General features: G+C 39.5%; 2 protein-coding genes across 2 annotated transcripts in view; one reads left to right on the top strand and one right to left on the bottom strand.

Moving 5' to 3' along the window:
- NT5DC1 (5'-nucleotidase domain containing 1) overlaps positions 1-20999 on the top strand; it is a 109600-nt gene that overhangs the window by 7089 nt on the left and 81512 nt on the right. The window contains exons 6-7 of the mRNA XM_010861966.1: positions 3113-3192; positions 6553-6637. Of these exons, the coding sequence (XP_010860268.1) occupies positions 3113-3192; positions 6553-6637 (165 nt within the window). The remainder of the gene's footprint in view (positions 1-3112; positions 3193-6552; positions 6638-20999) is intronic.
- COL10A1 (collagen, type X, alpha 1) lies at positions 7997-15680 on the bottom strand. The gene is made up of 3 exons (XM_010861830.1): positions 15549-15680; positions 14882-15050; positions 7997-10839 (listed from the first exon to the last, which is right to left on the bottom strand). The coding sequence occupies exons 2-3, from the start codon at positions 15033-15035 to the stop codon at positions 8969-8971; spliced, it is 2025 nt and encodes a 674-aa protein (XP_010860132.1). The 5' UTR covers positions 15036-15050; positions 15549-15680; the 3' UTR covers positions 7997-8968.

Below are 20999 nucleotides of genomic sequence, written 5' to 3'. Positions count from 1 at the left end.
AGAAACTATTATTTCCCATGTGTGTCTGGTTTTTCTTAGGCAGTTGGTTCTGTTTTATTTAACGTTTTTATTGATTCACCTTTTACTTGTTCTGGAGTAACGAAGACTTAGCACTTAGGAATAATACATTACTTATTCTGTATTTTTATTAATTCGTTACCTGCACAATCCTTTTATTTCTCTGTTCCCCGCTTCTCCCCACATTCATATTCCTCACCTCTCCTGTTTTCTAGAATTCTTTTCTTTACTGCCATTTCTGGTATCTTCTACCATCATCTTTTTGCCACCCTTTACTGCGAGTGATTTTACACAACTTTTTCCCACTCTCCTTAAAGAGTTTTACCATGAGTAAACATGAAAAGATTTTTCAAAAATTATTTATAGACAAAAGATGTCATTAATAAAGAATGATTAAAACACTTATAAATAGACCTCATTAAAAGTCTTAATTGTTAGTTTTTCATTTGTTCTAGGTTTTTTTGGTCATTTTCTCCCATACTGTAGTTTTGAATACACCTATTTTCCTTTCGAAAATATAGTAACTGGAAAATAGTTGGAGTTATTCCTTATTGCTATCGTGTTTTTATTTGTCATATTTGTTTTTGGGTGGTTTGTTTTCTCATAGAAGAAAACGTCAGGAAGTATGTGTTAATAATAAAATAAGTTGATAGGAAAAACAGAGTTCACCTTGGGGTTAGGTGTAGAATGCTTTCACACTCAACTTACAATAGCTAGGAAGTTAAATGGATAGATTTACTTTTTATTCAAGTGATAAGGAAGACTCCTGTAGTCTGTCCAGATGTATGTGTACAAGCGTGCATGCGTATTCACGTCCATCTCTTTTAGACTGTGAGCTGTAGCCCGCCAGTCTCCTCTGTCCATGGAATTTACTGGAGCGGGTTGCCATTTCCTAGTCCAGGGTATCTTCCCGACCTAGGGATCAAACCTGCGTCTCTTGTGCCTGTTACATGGGCGGACGGGTTCTTTACCACTGTCCCACCTGTCCAGATGTAGGCAGTTGTAAATAGAGGTGAACAACATGGGTTTGAACTGGGCAGGTCCACTTACACCAGCTGGCTGGCTCAGGCAGGTCTCCCTGGTATCATAGACCGAGAGATCAGATGCATTACGGGTAGTGAGCCTTGGGAATCTGTGTCCACTGTCCTGGTCCCTGCAGCCCTGGTGTGTCATGTGGTCTGACAGCATAGCAGGGTGGGCAGAGATGTATGTGGGCCGTCTTCTCCCTTTTCTCCAAATTCTTGCTTTTCCTCATACTGACAAAGACATCCTAGCCTTTCTTAAGAATGAAAACTAGTCTGAGATGTTCCCCCCAACAATTTCAGCTGTGAAAAAGTTAAAAAACAAGAAGACTGTGACAACCATAATATTCTTAACCGAGGAAAAGGGCATACAAACCTATACAACCAGTTTGTGAATTAATAGAACTTGACTTTATTTCTTTTATATTCTTGGTAATTTGACATGAAGATATGAGGGCGTTAAGTAACATTTAAAGGGATAAGCATCTGGACCTTAGAGTTTTCTCTTAATTTACTGTGACGCTTCTTCTTTCCAACATACAGCTAACTCTTGAACAACTCAGGAATTAGGGACACTTACCTCAAGAAGTTGAAAATCTTGAGTATAACTTAATTGTCAGCCCTCCCTACTTGGAGTTCCTCCCTGTCTCAGTTTCTGCATTTGTGGGTTCAACTCACTGCAGGTCACAGATCGTCTACTGCTATAGTATTTATTGTATTTATTTACGTGTTGAAAAAAATACATGTAAAAGTGGACTTGTGCAGTTCACACCTGTGTTGTTCAAAGGTTGACTGTAACCCATTCAATTTTTGGATCATTCAACAAGCATTTATTGAGTGCCTACAATATACTGGAAATTGTGCATAGTAGACACTGAGACACAAGACCGCTATGTTCAATAACCTCATACATAGCTTGCAAATGGAGGAAGGGGGCGGGCAGTTACAATAATCTGCACAAAAGTAATTGTGACCATTTGAAAAGTACTCCCTTACATTAAACTGAAATCCGACTCCACCTGTTGATCCTGCCTGATTCCTCTTTGTACCAGGAGTTCTCAGGAGAGAGGACTCTGTGAGGTTTGTGCTCAAAGCAGAGTGGTAGCTCCTGCTTGCAGTCTGCAGGAGTGAGATAGCAGTGAGAGTGTGACATGAAAGGAAAGAACAGAGAAGGGCCCTGGATTCCACCAGGACTTCTGAGGAGAAGCACAGAGAGCACTTCCCAGAATTGTCAACCTGCGGGATAGGAAGTTGGGACCTGCATTCACTGATTCCTGACCTGTCCATTGAGGCTTGCCACATGGGCTCTAGAGGCTTCCAGAGAGAGGGAATGACACAGATGTGGCTTGAGGAAGGACAGTGGTGTTCAACACAGCTGTGGCTGGGGTCAGCCGTGGACCAAGGCGGTGTGACGTGCATCCTCAAAAGGTTCTGCCCAGGGACAGCAGATTCAAAAGTGCTGTCAGTGCCAAGGAAGGGCTCCACTTGAACTCTAGCCTCAGGCCAAGGAGGATAAATCAAACCCTCTGCTCTCCAAGATCTAGAGTGTGCCTGTGCTGTGCTTCCAAGTTTTTCTAAGATAAGTACACACTGTGTCCTCGCGTGATGTGAGGACACATTGTTTTTTTTATTCCTTTTCTCACCCTGGCTGTTCTTACATTGTACTGAAATTTGTCTGAAGTTGCATAAAGATTGAATGTGAGACTCCAGGGGATCAACCAACACAGATTAGTGAACGGACTTCGTGGTACTCCAGCGTTAGGTTGATAGTTTTGAAATTCAGTGACACTGATAATACAAATTGTGACTTTTCCATAATCTATTTCATGTTATGATATAGTCTTTAATTAAAATGTTTTTAATAAAATGCTTAACTTATGCATATCATATTTTATTATAAATAAAAGCCTTCTTTAAAAGACAATGGATGACAGGATGGAGTAGAGTGGTTCTGAATTGAAATAGAAGCCCCTTTAAGTAACTAAACCAAAATATAGCCTCTTTAGCTCAGTTTCCGTATGACATAAATGAGGCATTAATTTGATCCCAGTTTAAAATTGTGTTCTTTTTAGGAAAATACTACTTTTATGATAACTACTTTGACCTGCCCGGAGCTCTTCTGTGTGCCAGAGTGGTAGACTCTTTAACAAAGGTGAGTGGGGACTCATTTCTTAGAAACCATGGTATATTATTTGGCCATGAATCGGAGGATTTTGAGCTTCCCTGGTAGCTCAAATGGTAAAGAAACTGTCTGCAATGCAGGAGAACTGGGTTGAGAAGATCCCCCGGAGGAGGGCATGGCAGCCCACCCCAGTATTCTTGCTTGGAGAATCCCCTTGGACAGAGGAGCCTACATGTACAGAGGGCTACAGTCCATGGCATCGCAGAGTCGGACATGACTGAGCAACTAAGCACACACACACACACAGAGGACTTAATTATATATGTCTTTTGAGTTGAGATTTTACTCCATTTCCTTTGTAGTTTCAGAGGTTACCAAGGAGGAAAGACGTAGAGAAATTGGTCAAAGCATTTTTGGAAAATTAAAAAACGACCATACCTAAGAATAATAAACCTGTTCTCCAGCAGGGGGTGCAAAAATCTAGAAAAAGAAAATACCAAACTTACATGTGGAGAAATATTTCTTGGTTTCATTAGCAGAGTTTTTAAAATAAATAAATGTAAAGAAATTCCACGTGTCTTTTTAAGCATTGTTAGATAGTACAAAACCAGAAAAAATGGGATGAAATGTTAAAAATGATCATTTTGAGCATAGTTTAATGTATATAGATTTTTGTCTTTGTCCTAGGTATCAGGTTTAAATAGATCTCTGGTTATATCAGTTTATACTTAGAGCTTAAGAACTATGAACATAAATTGGTTTTATGCCAGAATCCCTTTCCTTTTTGCCTATGTTGTCTTTCAGAATGACAGTGATGTTTCTGATAGGCCTCAATTCAGTCCAGTTCAGTCGCTTAGTCATGTCTGACTTTGTGATCCCATGGACTGCAGTACTTCAGGCCTCCCTGTCCATCACCAGCTCCCAGAGTTCAATCAGACTCATGTTCATTGAGTCAGTGATGCCATCCAACCATCTCATACTCTGTCGTCCCCTTCTCCTCCCACCTTCAGTCTTTCCCAGCATCAGGATCTTTTCAAATGAGTCAGTTCTTCAAGTCAAGTGGCCAAAGTATTGAAGTTTCAGCTTCAGCATCAGTCCTTCCAATGAATATTCAGGACTGATTTCCTTTAGGATGGACTGGTTGGATCTCCTTGCAGTCCAAGGGACTCTCAAGAGTCTTCTCCAACACCACAGTTGGAAAGCATCAATTCTTAGGCGCTTAGCTTTCTCTATAGTCCAACTCTCATGTCCATACATGACTACTGGAAAAATCACAGCTTTGACAATATGGACCTTTGCTGGCAAAGTAATGTCTCTGCTTTTTAATATCCTGTCTAGGTTGGTCCTAACTTTTCTTCCAAGGAGCAAGTGTCTTTTAATTTCATGGCTGCAGTCACCATCTGCAGTGATCTTGGAGCCCAAAACAATAAAGTCTGTCACTGTTTCCATCGTTTTCCCATCTATTTGCCTTGAAGTAATGGGACCAGATGCCATGATCTTAGTTTTCTGAATGTTGAGCTTTAAGCCAACTTTTTCACTCTCCTCTTTCACTTTCAACAAGAGGCTCCTTAGTTCTTCTTCGCCATAAGGGTGGTGTCATCTGCATATCTGAGGTTATTGATATTTCTCCCGGCAATCTTGATTCCAGCTTGTGCTTCTTCCAGTACAGCGTTTCTCATGATGTACTCTGCATAGAAGTTAAATAAGCAGGGTGACAATATACAGCCTTGACGTACTCCTTTTCCTGTTTGGAACCAGTCTGTTGTCCCATGTCCAGTTCTAACTGTTGCTTCCTGACCTGCCTGCAGATTTCTCAAGAGGCAGGTCAGGTGGTCTGGTATTCCCATTTCTTGAATAATTTTCCACAGTTTGTGGTGATCCACACAGTCAAAAGCTCTGTCATAGTCAATAAAGCAGAAATAGATGTTTTTCTGGAACACTCTTGCTTTTTTGATGATCCAGCGGATGTTGGCAATTTGATCTCTGGTTCCTTTGTCTTTTCTAAAATCAGCTTGAACATCTGGAAGTTCACGGTTCACATATTTTTGAAGCCTGGCTTGGAGAATTTTGGGCATTACTTGACTAGCATGTGAGATGAGTGCAATTGTGTGGTAGTTTGAGCATTCTTTGGCATTGCCTTTCTTTGAGATTGGAATGAAAACTGACCTTTTCCAGTCCTGTGGCCACTGCTGAGTTTCCCCAGTTTGCTGGCATATTGAGTGCAGCATTTTCACAGCATCATCTTTTAGCATTTGAAATAGCTCAACTAGAATCCCATCACCTCCACTAGCTTTGTTCTTAGTGATGCTTCCTAAGGGCCACTTGACTTCGCGTTCTAGGATGTCTGGTTCTAGGTGAATGATCACACCATCGTTATTATCTGGGTCATGAAGATCTTTTTTGTACAGTTCTTCTGTGTATTCTTGCCACCTCTTCTTAATATCTTCTGCTTCTGTCAGGTTCATACCATTTCTGTCCTTTATCGAGCCCATCTTTGCATGAAATGTTCCCTTGGTATCTCTGATTTTCTTGAAGAGATCTCTAGTCTTTCCCATTCTATTGTTTTCCTCTATTTCTTTGTATTGATCACTGAGGAAGGCTTTCTTATCCCTTTTTGCTATTCTTTGGAATTCTGCATTCTGATAGGACTAGATGCTGATTTATTTTTGAGTCAGAATTACAGTCATGTGTTTGTGAAAGTTTCTGTTGAGCCATAGTGCTGGCTTGTAGAAGTTGTTATTATGGGATGGAGTCAGCTTCTCATTTTATAGTGACTGTAACGAATGTACCAGTCTTTAAATATTTTGGGCTTGATATAATTTAAATACTATCTAGTAGTTGGTCTTTGTTTATATAGAAGGATACTGGTTAATATCTCCAAGGAAGCATGGGGCTATAGGGTTGTGTATATTCCTGTTTACTTGCTCTTGTATCCGGAACTCAGGTAAATATGCACAGAACTGTAAAGTAAGCAGCTTTTGCAGTTTTAAGGCTGCGGGCCTTTTAGCTCCATTGATGCCACGGTACAGGAAGTGACATATCCTGATATCTCCTAAGCTATAACATTGTAGATTTGTTATGTGTTAAAAGTAGTGTATATTTTTTAGACTTTATAATGCATGGAAATTTTTATTTTATTTGGGTTATATGGGTTACATTAATATTTAGTCATGTGTATATACATCTCTATAGCCATGATTTTCATGGAAGATATTTTTCTACAATTACATCTGGAAATATGAGAAGTTTATTGATCTATTTCCTCAAACACGAATCCCTGTTTTACAGTACAGTAATATTATAGTTGTTTGCCAAGTGTTTTCTACTATGCTTAAAAACACAATTATTACATGTGTCACATTTGGATTTGGTTTTTTTTTTTTTCTTTAGCAGAACAATGGTCAAAAACCATTTGATTTTTGGAAGGACATAGTTGCTGGTATACAACATAATTATAAAATGTCAGCTTTTAAAGGTGAGTAATGTGAAGAGAGACTTTATTTCTTTTACTTTTTTATTGGAAGATCATTGCTTCACAGTGTTGCAGTAGTTTCTGCCATACGTCAGCACGAATCAGTCATGATTATACATACATCCCCCTTCCTTGTTGGCCTCCCTCCCACCCCATCCAGCTCTCTAGTTATCACAGGGTGCAAGGCTGAGCTCTGTGTTTTGTGACAGCTTCCCACTAGTCATCTGTTCTACACGTGAGCGTGTATGTATGCCTGTGCTATGCTCTCAGCTTGTCCTGCCCTCTCCTTCCCCGCTGTGTCCACAAGTTCGTTCTCTATGTCTGTGTGTCCATTTCTTGGAGAGAGGCTTTAGATGTTTGTTCAATGCTGTGTGTCTAATGAATTACTTAGAAGGTACCTGTTCTTAATGTACCTTAATTAGGATTTAATTTGACCTAAGATATTGCTATAAAGTTGATACTGGTCATATTCTAAGAGCTTCTTTTCTTCATGTCTGTTTAATGGCCATCGTTGCCAGTATTCTAAGAGATGCTGTCTTTTACATGCTCACCGCTAGGAGCCTTTTGTGGATACCCCAGAATTTGGTCTCTCTTGGCTTGGAAATGAGTTTGGTGACAGCTGTAACCATTAGTTTAGTAATTACAGTCAGAGAGGAAGAGTGAAAATTCTGTTTGTAATGCTTAAAAGCAGGTTGAGCTCACACAGAGTGGGAGCAGAGATCACCAACCCAAGCCCAAGCTTTTACAGTTCCATCAACAGGTTTGCTTGAGTTACACACAAACATTGCTTCTAAGGCATTAAGAGATGCCTTTATAGTGTGGTACCTGAGTGACCTGAACCAGACTGTCCTAATTCAGCCAGTGGATTGATGGATGCTCACAGGCAGTGTTTTTCAGCTGAGAAAAATAAAAATGTTGCCATTTGATTGGCATAAAAATTCTTGCCTGCCTTTTAATGTCATTTAAGCCATCAAAATGATCCTAAATATTATGACTAAAAACATGTCAAGGCAGTGAATAACTGCATAATATTTGTTCAGACGACATGTTTCTCTGCTGCCTGCTTCTTTCCTTCCTAGAAGAATATCACTGACTTGGGTGATTGTCTTACTTTTCTGCTCCCAGTCACCAGCCCTTCACCCTGTAGATCACATGTGGTTCTGTTTGATGGCTTTTCAGTCCACAATGAGCACTTGGGTGTATGGAAATGCCCATCTCCAGTAGAAGGCTATATCCATGACCCTTGGAAAAGCTACCCACCAGTTTATCATTTTACTTTTTATTAACTTTGTAAAATGAAAACCCTTAAAAGAGTGGTTGAGAATGGCAAATTGCTGGTTTCAAATAAATTCGACATAATCATCTATTGATGTTATTTTATTGCATTGTAAATAAGGAGTGGATAAAACATTTCATGAGGCACAGCTTAAGAGTTTTAAACAGAAACATTAAAATACAGTACAGAGCAGAAATAAATAATATCTTTTCATTTCTAGTCAGATTTTGAAACCCTTGATATTACAATTTCACTGGAATGGGAGGCCCAAGGTACATATGCTAATACTCTATAAACCCACAAAATCATATTAAGATTATATAAGACTCAAGTAGTCATTAAAGCAAATTAATCACACTTGTGTCAAATAAATAAAATAGGTTAGACACCATTTCCAAGTTGTAAAGGGTATATAGAAAGCTTTCAGCAATCCACAGAAAAGTTTGAAGAGGTTCATGACAAAAGCACCTTGCATTTCAGATTAACTTTAGCATTAATATTTTGGGTTTCTTATGAGAGCTGTAAAAAGTCTATATGCACCTGTATACTTGAATAGATATTGACAAAAGGGGCCACTTAAACCTTTGAGTAATGCACCATCAGAAAGATCTCAGGGTATGTAGTGTTTTTTAAATTTGAATATTCAAGTATTTAAGTCCCATAAAGATATATGACATCTCCCGAATGTTTCCTGGAAATTTTCCTGTTAATTGTCAGAAACAGACTGATTTTTAAAAGGAAATGCTGAACTTCTGAAATCAAATTTGACATGATTTAGCATCACATTTCAGGGTTTTTTGCGATCGTTTTTTCAGCCTAGCAGGATGAAATTTTTAAATACTGAAGGAGTTCACAGAAGACTTTTAGGAGTTTTAGGATTGCTGACTAGAAACTCAAGAGGGCCTTCACATATGTTTACCGTATCTGAGAGCTCAGACCTGTATTTTGGAAAATTAGTCACATTTTTTTCAGCCTACCTCCATATGCATTTCGTGGGATGGGGTGGAGTTGGGGAATGCCTTTTCAAGCAGATTTGTGTTAGCTCGGTGAGAATATGCTCACATTGGAGCCACCAAGAATCCTGAGAAAGAGGAGTGGACGTACTCAGAGGAGTACAGCCCGTTCGAGCCTGCATTGGGCAGCTGGAGCCATACCTGGTCGTTCTCGGTGAGGTCGATCACGGCGCTCCCTGAAGCCTGATCCAGGTAGCCCTTGATGTACTCATCATAGGTGTACATTACAGGGGTGCCGTTCTTATACAGACCTACCCAAGCATGGGTCCCTTTCACGTGTATGTGGTAAGAGAAGTAATATATCCCTGGAATCTTACAGGTGAAGATTCCAGTTCTTGGGTCATAATGCTGTTGCTTGTTATATAAAATCTTATCGAATGGGATAGGAGTACCTATAGCTGGGTAAGCTTTGGAGAGGATAACAGTGAAAGCAGACACAGGCATTCCTGTTACTCCCTGATTGGCACTAACAAACGGCCTTTGGCCTGCCTTTACAAAGTCCTCGGGCAGGGCTGCTTGGCCTGGAGGGCCTGGGGGCCCTGGGGGCCCTGGGAGGCCAGGCTCCCCAGCATTGCCTCTTGGCCCCGGAGGCCCTGGTGGCCCAGTAGGTCCATTAAGGCCCTTGACTGCTATGCCAGCTGGGCCAGGAGGCCCTGGAGTTCCCGCATCGCCTTTGGATCCAGGGAATCCTGGAATGCCTGGTGGCCCAATGGGACCTCTAGTACCTGGTATTCCAGGGACACCTCTGGGCCCAGCTTCGCCATTGTGTCCAGGCACTCCCTTAGCTCCTGCTGGACCCACGGGGCCTGGGAGACCAGGGGATCCTGCAATTCCAGGGTCACCTTTTGGGCCTGGCAACCCTGGGTTACCCTTGGGACCATTGAGACCTGGTTCTCCTGGGTACCCTGGTTTTCCATCTAAGCCAGAGGAGCCCCTTTCTCCCTTCGCCCCAGGGTTTCCTGCAGGCCCCACTGGCCCCATCTCACCTTTAGGGCCTGGGAGCCCGGGGTTGCCTGGAATGCCTTTTGGTCCTTGGGGTCCCATATTCCCTGAGGGTCCGGGCAGACCTGCTTCCCCAGGATGACCTGCTGGGCCTTGTTCCCCTTTGGCACCTGGACTCCCTGGAAGGCCCACAGGTCCCCTTTGTCCCTTCAGGCCTGGCAAGCCTGGTTTCCCAAAGCCGGGAGCCCCCGGGAGCCCAGCTGTTCCTGGAGCCCCTGGCTGACCTTTCATCCCTGGGATCCCTGGCTGGCCTGGAGTTCCAGGGGCTCCTGGCTTTCCAATGCCTTCTGGTCCTTGTTCCCCAGGAGGGCCTTGAGGGCCTGGTGGGCCGGCTGCTCCCCTTTCCCCTGGAACACCCTGATCACCTTTGAGGCCTGGCTGTCCTGGTAACCCATTTTCACCTCTTTTCCCCACTCCAGGAGGGCCAGGTGGTCCCGTGGGACCCTGAGGACCTGGGAGGCCCCTCTCACCTGGGCGGCAAGGAGTACAATGCCCCATTTCCCCTTTCTGTCCATTCAGTCCAGGGACCCCTGACGTACCCTTTTCTCCAGGAAAGCCCCTGGGACCTGGTTCTCCTGTAGGTCCTTGTGGCCCAGGTTTTCCTGGAACAGAAATTCCAGCTGGGCCGGGGATTCCGGGTGGTCCTGGTGGGCCCCGTGGTCCTGGTAAACCAGCTGGTCCAATATCTCCTTTTGGTCCATTTAGTCCTCTCTCCCCTTGTTTTCCTGGGAGTCCTGGCAAACCTGGCTTCCCAGTGGCTGACGGTCCCGGTGGTCCTGGCAACCCTGGCTGTCCTTGGGGCCCAGGACTTCCGGTGCCAGGCTTTCCTGGTGGTCCTGACGGGCCTGGGTGCCCTCGAGGTCCAGCGGGGCCTGGTGGACCAGGGATGCCTTGCTCTCCTCTCAGTGACACACCTGAAGGACATGCACAGAACACACAAGGTGAGGGGTTAGTGATGCTCAGGAACCACTGCTTCTCAAAATATAAGTGAGGACAGGGTATTTACTGCAGTGGCAGTCAGACCATTTTGGCAGACTAGTCTTGAATGGTTTTAGACAATTTTATATTGTTTTCAGACATTTATATTGTTTTAAAACATACTGTTAGAGAAGATGGTTTCACAAGACTGTGGCTACCATCATACTTTCGTTATGTCCTAATGATCCATGAAAATAAGCTGGGATTGAAACATTCGTTTGGAATAAGAGTGCATTGGAGGTAAACTTTTTAGCGCATTTATTTTAGGAAAATCATCTACCAAGGAAAAGGAAAAAAATGGCATTTGATAGGAAAAGAGGAAAAAGGCAAGTACAGAATAAAAAAAGGAACAGGTTAAGAACTAAAACAACTTTCCTTCACAAAAGCTATCCTATAAGGTAAAGGAGAAACGCAGTCTGTTTTAATTTACACCTGCCATGACCCTGCTGTAAACAGTTTAGATTTTGGGTTTTCTTTTGTTTGGTTGTTTCTGACCTCAGTACAAAGCATGAGCTCTTTACATTCTCTGTTATTGACTTAAAATTGAGATAAGGAATTAGAGAATTAATGTGAAAGGTACATAAAATAGTATTAAAATGGTAAAATAAAATTTTCTTTGATTAATGCACCTGTTGTTAACTTCATAGATCGGTGGGTTCATTTGAGCTAAATACTTCTACTAGTATAGTAAATTTAAACTAAAAAATTATTCAGTGCCTGTGATGTGAAATCTGTTATTGAACTGTAAGTATAAGAAAAGTACAAAACACATCCTGTAAGAACTGTAGTCCCGAAGGGAATAAAACAAGTGTCCATGTGATAAGTGCTTTAAGAGGTGTCCAGAGTTTTGGTTTTAGTCATTCGAAGGTGGGGTGTAACAGAGCATGGCTGGCTTTGGGATACACTATTGGGGAAGTATCACCATGTCAAAGGATCTTTAGGCAGCGCTATCATATGCCTCTAGATAAAAGTCTTTTTTTCTCAGAAATTCTTCTATAGCTAGCAAAGATGGTAATGAAATTACTTACGTTTTTAAATATCTACTTGCAGGATTTATTTAAAATTAATTTTCTGTTTAATAAGTTCTCAGAAATATAGTTAGAATGTCTGTGTATACTATTAATATTCGATTCTTATGCTGTCAGAAAATGGTTCATAGTAATGGTAGATTTAGTAGATGTCAAAGTAGTTGAATAGTTTGGTCAAAACCCTGAAAATGACTTAGAACTGTCACTTTTGAGCTCCATCTTTTTTTGTAGAAAACATGTTAATATGCTTCAACTCCATTTAACTAAATCTTTAATGGCTTTAAATATCAAAATGAAGACTAAAATGAAATTGATATTAAATGAATTGAAAATTGCCTTTGAAAATATTTTTTTATGGGTATAATTTCTTTTAAATGTTAACTGGTACATTACTGTATTTTTAAAATCTTTCATATTAATTAACTGGCATGTAAGAAGTAGTCAGCCAACAGTAGTTGCTAGTGTATACTCTTGGGTAGATATGTTTCTGGTATTTGGAAAACATTTGATAATAAATGAAGTATAAAATACAGAGCATAGTCATTAAAACATATACTAAAATAGGAAAATCATTTGGGTATCTTTATATGTTGTACTAATTAGAAGTTATATTTCATTTTTCAAACAAATGTGTAGTTTTATTTACCCATTGATTTTCAGAAAATGACATGAGGAAAAAGACTGAGAAAAATTAATTTATGGAAAAGATTTCCATATATTAGCACATATTGTTGGTGATGTTACTATACATATGTGATACATCTAAATGAATGAGTGCTAATGCCTTGCAAATAGAATAAATGAATAAAGGATTTCTTAATGGTTTGCAGTAAAATGGGACATTTTTAAAATGCAAATCATATTAAATTGGGGTTTGCTTCAGAATCTTATAAAGATCATGTCTATATAAAAATGTCTTGGTCTGGTTGGAAATATGTTTAACTCGTAAAGTAGAGAGGAAAAGCAAGTCTTGCTGTGAATGACTGAATTGAGCCCAATTTGAGACTGAAACTCCAAAGACAGTGATCACTGTCACTTAGAATGTTACCCTGGTAGGTTCCAGAGGAGAAGTTTCTTAAATGTCCACAAAGTGGTTGATTGTGTCAGAGAATGGTTCCCGTGTACTCACCAGTAATGAAACCCTCTGCAGCATAATTTAGTGTGTTTTGAGAGTTCTCTTAACCTTTTTGAACAGATACGCCTAGCAACTGCACAGGAATTCCTTGTATATCTGTTAGCAGTTCAGTGCTTCACTATATAAATTGTGGGTTTTTGTCTTCATTTAATTGCTGGTAGATAATAATGTATTTGTTTCTACTGTGTATTACCAAGTAGACTAAAGTGGATTTAATAGTTAAAATATGGCTTCTAAATTTTTCATTTGTTAACAAGATATATTTTCACTTTTTCTACAAAAGAAAAACCAAAATGATACAGTGTATTATGGTGAAAAGATAGAAAATATTTTGAACTTCTAATAGTGGTGGTGCATTTTATTTTAATTCACAACTGTTTGTTATGATCTTGTAAGCTACAAAGAGTCTGAATTTGTGATCATACAGAGTATAATTCAGTGCTGCTTGTCATAGCATTTCCAATTGCATTTGTTGCTTCAAGCAAAGTATCAGATTTTCCTGTCTTTTATTCTTTCCCTAACTTTTTTCTTTCTCATACTGTGTTTGTATTTGAGCATCGAAAGTATCTATTGAGGACTTGCATTTATGCATTTATTTCTGATCATTAAGCTACCTTTCATGAAACATTTAAAATTTCATCTTTCTTCTTAAAAAGACAATCCTATACATTCAGTTTGCTAAAAATAGTCATCTCCAGAAGCATAATTTTTAAATTTTATGACAACTGTTCATAGCTTCATAGGATAAAATATGTAAGCATAATGGAAAAATACTATGGAAAAGAAATTTGAGTCCTACAGTCAGTTCATATTACTCAGTGTAATTCGGTAATGTAGCAGGCAGTTTGTGCCAGATAGCTATTAAATGAAATTGGTGAATATGAACCTAAAAGTTGCCCTTGCTTGAGGATTTGTTAGTACTTTATATACATGATATCAGTACCCTTCATAATAGTCAAGAAAGCTCAGCAGAAGAACAGATGCAAGAACAGAGTTAAAACTTACCTAAGGCTACACCACCAGTACTAGAGTAGGAAGAGGAAGAGGAGGAGAGAAGTAATAATAGGAGTAGAAATAATGGAAGTAGTATGAAAAATAGAAGCAGTAGTGGTAATAGCTAACCCTTAAGCACTTTGCGTATTAACTAATTTAAGTCTCAGAACAGCCCTTTGAAATAGATGTGCCTTGTTTTACAGATGAGTGAGCTAAAGCATGGAGAGGATAACTAACTAACTCAGGGTTGCATAAAGCAGTTAGGTGTGTGCACTTAACTACTAAACTAAACCAAAATGCATTGAAAAAATTATGAGAATTGCTACTTCATTTGCCTTTAAATTTCTCTTGAGGGGATCTCATGTTATTTGAGAGCTAAGACTCAATTTTGTTTGGATTTGTAAGCTAGAAAAATAAGCTGTAAAAAGAAATGTGTGTATGCATGTAGATATATAAACCTGCTACTCTTTTTGTGTACAATGGACATTTTTAGTTAAAACAATTTAAACATGACTAATTTGGTTGGATTAATATGTCCAGGTTATGGGAATTATTTGTGCAAAAAGCACACATTTGAGGGAAAAAATTCTATACCTAAAATTTCCTAATATTCTTTAGGTATGTCTTTCTCCTATTCTTATGTAAAGGATATGAATGTTCTTGAATAGACCTACTTTTACCATAAATCATTTTGGGCTATTTAAGGAGTTTGAAGGTAATTTAATGCCAAAATTTAAAAAAACATTTTGCTAAAGAGATGGTTAAGATTATATAAAGCAACAACCCACTAGTTAATAGAGCAAGATAGGTAGTTCAGTTTACCTTTACCCTTTGTGGCATACGGGATGAAGAACTGTGTCTTGGTGTTGGATGGTGGGCCTTTTATGCCTGTAGGTGTTTGGTATCGCTCAGTATAAAACACTCCATGAACCAAGTTCAAGGACATTAGCAGCAAAAGTGCTGTTTGTGGCAGCATGATCTCAGCTGGATTCTGAAAAACAGAAAAGAATAATTTCATATAGCTTCATTATTGACCTGCTTTATTTTTCTAATGTTGCGTAGATGAATTCTTCATCTACTTTTTTAACCTTATTCTGTATATCCTGAATATATTCCATAAATTGAGAGTTATAATTGTTAATCATGTAAATATATGTCTTCGTCGGTTTTGAAAACCGTATCCAGATAATCAAGTGAAAATAAAATGATTTCAATAAAAGAAACACAGAAACTGTAGTTGTATGTCTGTATTAAATAACTCAAGATCTTTGATACAGGCTGAAATTACCAGTAGTCTCAAAAACACTGAAATTCAGATTACAACATGTTTTTGCAAATATAGTTTAATTAAGACTATATTTTACAGACAGCTACAAATTAAACTTTCTGAGTGATTTTAGTGGAAAGCCATTATTTTAAATCACAAAATAACAAATAACTGAGACTTTTTTCCAAACACGCTGACATGGAGGTCTACCAGTGGACTTACCCGGACTCTCGGAGATCCTGGAGGGGGTTTCTTACCAGTGCTCTGTGCCTTGCCCTGTGCCCAGGTGAGCACTGCAGAAGATGCCCTCTCCAGAGCTGCCCTGCAGCATTTATACTGTTTTTCCCTTGCTCCATGAGGTCACCCTGAGTTTAAGCTCCTCCCCCTGCCCCAGAGGTGGAAAGCACTAATTATGGTGGAAAGTTCTATTGGGCAGGCATACAAGATCAGGTTGGGTTTTCTTTGCCTTGTTTCCTTATTGAAAAATAAACTCTTTGTCTTAAATTTTATTAATAGTTTTAGCAATGTACCATCTTTTTCTGTGATTTTATTTTAGAAGTTATTACTCAGATGTTTAGGTTGTTAGTTCATGATGGGGTGATCCTAGCCCCTTTATATTTTTAGAAAGCACGTTCTTGTGTTACTTGGTTGAAAATACTTGGGAGTATGTAAAAGTAGGGAAAGAAGTCTTTTGGAGGGGAGTGTGGGTTTAAACCATCACCTAAATTCTTCACTTATTACATAAAGCCATCAAGTGTCCATGAATGTTTCTAAATTTTTATGAAAATAGCATACCTCAATTCTTATTTTTAGGCTTGGAAGAAGCACAATGGTGAAAATGTAGGTATGCTGTCTTGTATTTCAGGATTTTAATGTAAGCCCTCAGATGTTAATAAGAGAAATGTAAAATATGTTAGCATATAAACATTTTAGTTTTTGCATTTAAATATTTAAAAATTTTCAAACAGAAGCAAGACATCCATAAATTTAAAGAGCTGCAAGTGTAATTAGCCTGAAGGATTTAAATTCATTGTTCACAACACTCTACTTACTGTGTTCGGTAGATGGCTTCAGATTTTATTGCTTAATTTTGGGTTTTATTTTAGAGTTGCAGTGGAGGAGGTACAAAAACCCTTAACTTGATAATATCATATCATATCATATCATGTCCATTTAAATAAGGTTGCTGTGTTCATTTCAGAAGACTAATCTTCAGACTTTGCTTTCAGCTTTTTGGAAGCATTATCTGTTTGCCTTGCAGATTCCTTCTAGGATCTTGAATCAGCTCAGTTAGAAACATTTTTTCCCCCCAAAAGATGAAAGTAAATGTTATCGTTGTGATTTTCAGTAGTTGGTATTCTCTTTAACAATAATAGGAGACTCTTAAAATCAGTTTTCAGGATCCTAAAGAATCTAATAACAGCAAGTTGAGAGGCCAAATTCTGATTCTTATTTCATTTTGTCATTTTGGAACTAAATCACATCAACTTTACAGATGAAGTAGGTGAGAAGGAAAATTCCATAATAGGCATAGATACGTCTTTTTAAAAAAAATCTCTGTAGAATTAAAGTGGTATGGATTCAAGATTGACCAGTAATTGAAATTAAATGTTTGACCAGTGGATGAAATACGGGTTTGTTCTTTTTCTTCCCTTCTTCCTCCCCTGCATGTAATTTTCTGCATATATTTTGAACTAAGCCTTGCATAGCACCTTGTAGAAATATAAACGGATAACTCATCTCACTGCCTTCCTTTCTCTTAACTCTCACTTTCAAAGCTTTTATTGGTTGCTATATTTAGAAACTTACCATGTCTCTATATAATATTCACAGATTCATATGAAATATGACTTTTATATCAGTTCTGAGTAACAGGAGAATTGAAAAGTTTATATTGTATTTTCTATTCAGTCATTTTTATGGAAGTATAACTGATTTACAGTGTTATATTAATTTCTGCTGTACAACAATGTGATTCAGTTATATATACATACACACATTCTGTCTTTATTCTCTTCCATTATGGCTTCACATAGGATGTTGAATATAGTTCCCTTCGCTTACTCCTTGGAAGGAAGGTTATGACCAACCTAGATAGCATATTCAAAAGCAGAGACATTACTTTGCCAACAAAGGTTCGTCTAGTCAAGGCTATGGTTTTTCCTGTGGTCACGTATGGATGTGAGAGTTGGACTGTGAAGAAAGAGCGCCGAAGAATTAATGCTTTTGAACTGTGGTGTTGGAGAAGACTCTTGAGAGTCCCTGGGACTGCAAGGAGATCCAGCCAGTCCATTCTGAAGGAGATCAGCCCTGGGATTTCTTTGGAGGGAATGATGCTAAAGCTGAAACTCCAGTACTTTGGCCACCTCATGCGAAGAGTTGACTCATTGGCAAAGACTCTGATGCTGGGAGGGATTGGGGGCAGGAGAAGAAGGGGACGACAGAGGATGAGATGGCTGGATGGCATCACTGACTCGATGGACGTGAGTCTGAGTGAACTCCAGGAGTTGGTGATGGACAGGGAGGCCTGGCATGCTGCAATTCATGAGGTCGCAAAGAGTCGGACACGACTGAGCGACTGATCTGATCTGATCTGATCTTGCTATGCAATAGGGCCTTGTTGTTTATCTGTTCTATATATTCTGATCATTCTTTCATCACTTGAAAATTATCTGTGGAATAATACTTTTTGTAATTATACTATGTCCTCTACTACATCTATAAGAGACCACAAAAGATGAGAGAGAGAAATGGCTGCCTTCCAGGTACTGTGGTTCTCTTGGGAAAGATTTTGAAGAAGTAAGTGGGGTAACGTTATGGATGCCCTTGAATACTAGGTTATAGGCTTTGTTTTAAAAGGATTTATTAGAAATGTATATTCCAGTATTTTTATGTGTATATATGGTGACACATACTTACTTGTTTATAATCAAGACTGATACCTTGTTCGTTATTACTCACATAAAATTCAAAGATTAATTCTCAGCTCTTCATTCTGTGCACCTGTGTAGACAAGGTGTTTATCTGTGGTTGCTCCAACTATTTCCAGAACTTTTCACCTTAACCTCTCCAGGTGTTTGTTTTTTCATCAACACAATGAAAAGTTTGGATTAGCTTCTAAACTCCTCCCAACTTTAAAATTAGGTAATTCTTGTGCTTGAGGTATTTTGCTGTTTTCTGCGGTAAGACAGTGGGCTTGGCTCCATTTTGTAATTATTAGAGACAAAATCCATACCAAGTGGTCATATGTCTTCTTTGGGGGATATGTAAATATATGTGGGTATTTGTCATTCTATATTCCCATTTAATTTTGGGAAATGTGTCTTTATTGAATAAGCCTTGTACGTTCAACCCTTTTGGCAAATAGTGTGTTTATTTCAGTACAGGGAATCTGACTACTGTTTGCTTTGTTAGTCACATAAAAAGCACTGTCTTGTCCAAAACAGATTGTAGAATCAGAATATTTTCTAGCTTCACCCCACCCAATTGTGTATTTAAAACTATTTTTATTCTAGGAGTTTACCTGTAGCTGTTGAAAGTGACTAGACTGTGGCTTTATAATGAAAACCTATTCTACTTAAAGAACAGAAAGTCATGCTCTTTAAACTCAGCAACCAAAATGGTTTTTTCAGTATCAAATATGAAGATGTTTTTTGCACACTAGCATTTAGCTGCTATTAAGCTTACATGTTCATTTTCACTTCCCAGGTTATCATTAATTCACCAAGTATTTCTTGAGTACCTTCTACATGTCAAGTATGGTGGTAAAAGAGCTGGATGAATGATGTACAGCCCCCACCCTTATGGTGTTTAAACACTGTAGGTGGTTCTCAACCTTCTTTCCACACTCCCACAGTCCTGAGGGACACAACACCGTTCCTTCTGTATTTGGGATTCATTAAGATAATGGTGGTTCAGAAACTGTATTTTGAAAAAGCTCCTCAGGTGCGCTCCTAAGTTAGAATGTCTTAGTCTGATATCCGGAGAAGGCAATGGCACCCCACTCCAGTACTCTTGCCTGGAAAATCCCATGGACGGAGGAGCCTGATAGGCTGCAGTCCGTGGGGTCGCTAAGAGTTGGACACGACTGAGCGACTTCACTTTCACTTTTCACTTTCATGCATTGCAGAAGGAAATGGCAACCCACTCCAGTGTTCTTGCCTGGAGAATCCCAGGGACGGTGGAGCCTGGTGGGCTGCCGTCTATGGGGTCACACAGAGTCGGACCCTACTGAAGCGACTTAGCAGTCTGATATCAGTGTTCTATTACCAGCTTGTTAGTATTAGATACATAAATTTTGTTGTTTTTGTTCATGTGGCTTTTAGATTTACTGTAAAAAAATTTAGTCTTATCCATAGAAGCAGAGAGAATGGTAACCATGAATGTACCCACTACCCAACTTAAACTAATCTCGTCATTGTCACTCAATCCTTCCTCTATTCACCCCCACATTTTTAACAAATCCCATGAAAGAAAGGGAAAGCGAAGTCACTCAGTCGTGTCTGACTCTTTGTGACCCCATGCACTGTAGCCTTCTAGGTTCCTCCATCCATGGGATTTCCCAGACAAGAATACTGGAGTGGGCTGCCATTTCCTTCTCCAGGAGATCTTCCCAACCCAGGGATTGACCCGGGTATTCCGCATTGTAGGCAGACGCTTTACTGTCTGAGCCACCAGGGACTATATTCTACCAATTCACCTGTGAAATTTTAGTATATTTTTCCTGAAAGTAAGTTCTTCTTCTTTAAAATAGTGTTTTCAGCATACACCCAAAATTAAGTTTCTTAATATTATCAGATGCTTTAGTTCACTTCAGATTTCTTCAGTTATGTGTGTATACGCCCACATACACATGCATATATATGTATGGATATGGATATACATACATACTTAAAATGTACATAGAGATATACAAACATATATGTAGTATGTGTGCTTAGTCACTCAGCTGTGTCTGATTCTCTCGGTGGCTGCAAGGACTGAAGCCCGCCAGGCTCCTCTCCGTGGTTTTCCAGGGAAGAATACTGGAACAGGTTGCCTTTTCCTACCCAGGGGATCTTCCTGACCAGGGATTGAACCTCTGTCTCTCTTGGATCTCCTGTATTGGCAGGCAGATTCTTTTATCACTAGCATCACCTTCAGTTCAGTTCAGTCACTCAGTCGTGTCCGACTCTTTGCAACCCCATGAATCTCAAAGGCTTCCCTGTCCATCACCAACTCCCGGAGTTTACTCAAACTCATGTCCATCAAATCGGTAATGCCATCCAGGCTTCCCTGTCCATCACCAACTCCCGGAGTTTACTCAAACTCATGTCCATCAAGTCGGTAATGCCATCCAGGCTTCCCTGTCCATCACCAACTCCCGGAGTTTACTCAAACTCATGTCCATCAAATCAGTGATACCATCCAGCCATCTCATCCTGTGTCATCCCCTTCTCCTCCTGCACCCAATCCCTCCCAGCATCAGGGTCTTTTCCAGTGAGTCAGCTCTTCGCATGAGGTGGCCAAAGTACTGGAGTTTCAGCTTCAGCATAAGTCCTTCCAATGAACACCCAGGACTGATCTCCTTTAGAATGGACTGGCTGGATCTCCTTGCAGTCCAAGGGACTCTCAAGGGTCTTCTCCAACACCACAGTTCAAAAGCATCAATTCTTTGGCACTCAGCTTTCTTTA

Source organism: Bison bison, unplaced genomic scaffold (assembly GCF_000754665.1).
Source record: "Bison bison bison isolate TAMUID 2011002044 unplaced genomic scaffold, Bison_UMD1.0 scf7180017864473, whole genome shotgun sequence".
Lineage (NCBI taxonomy): Eukaryota > Metazoa > Chordata > Mammalia > Artiodactyla > Bovidae > Bison > Bison bison.
This window is presented reverse-complemented; position numbering and strand designations above follow the sequence as displayed.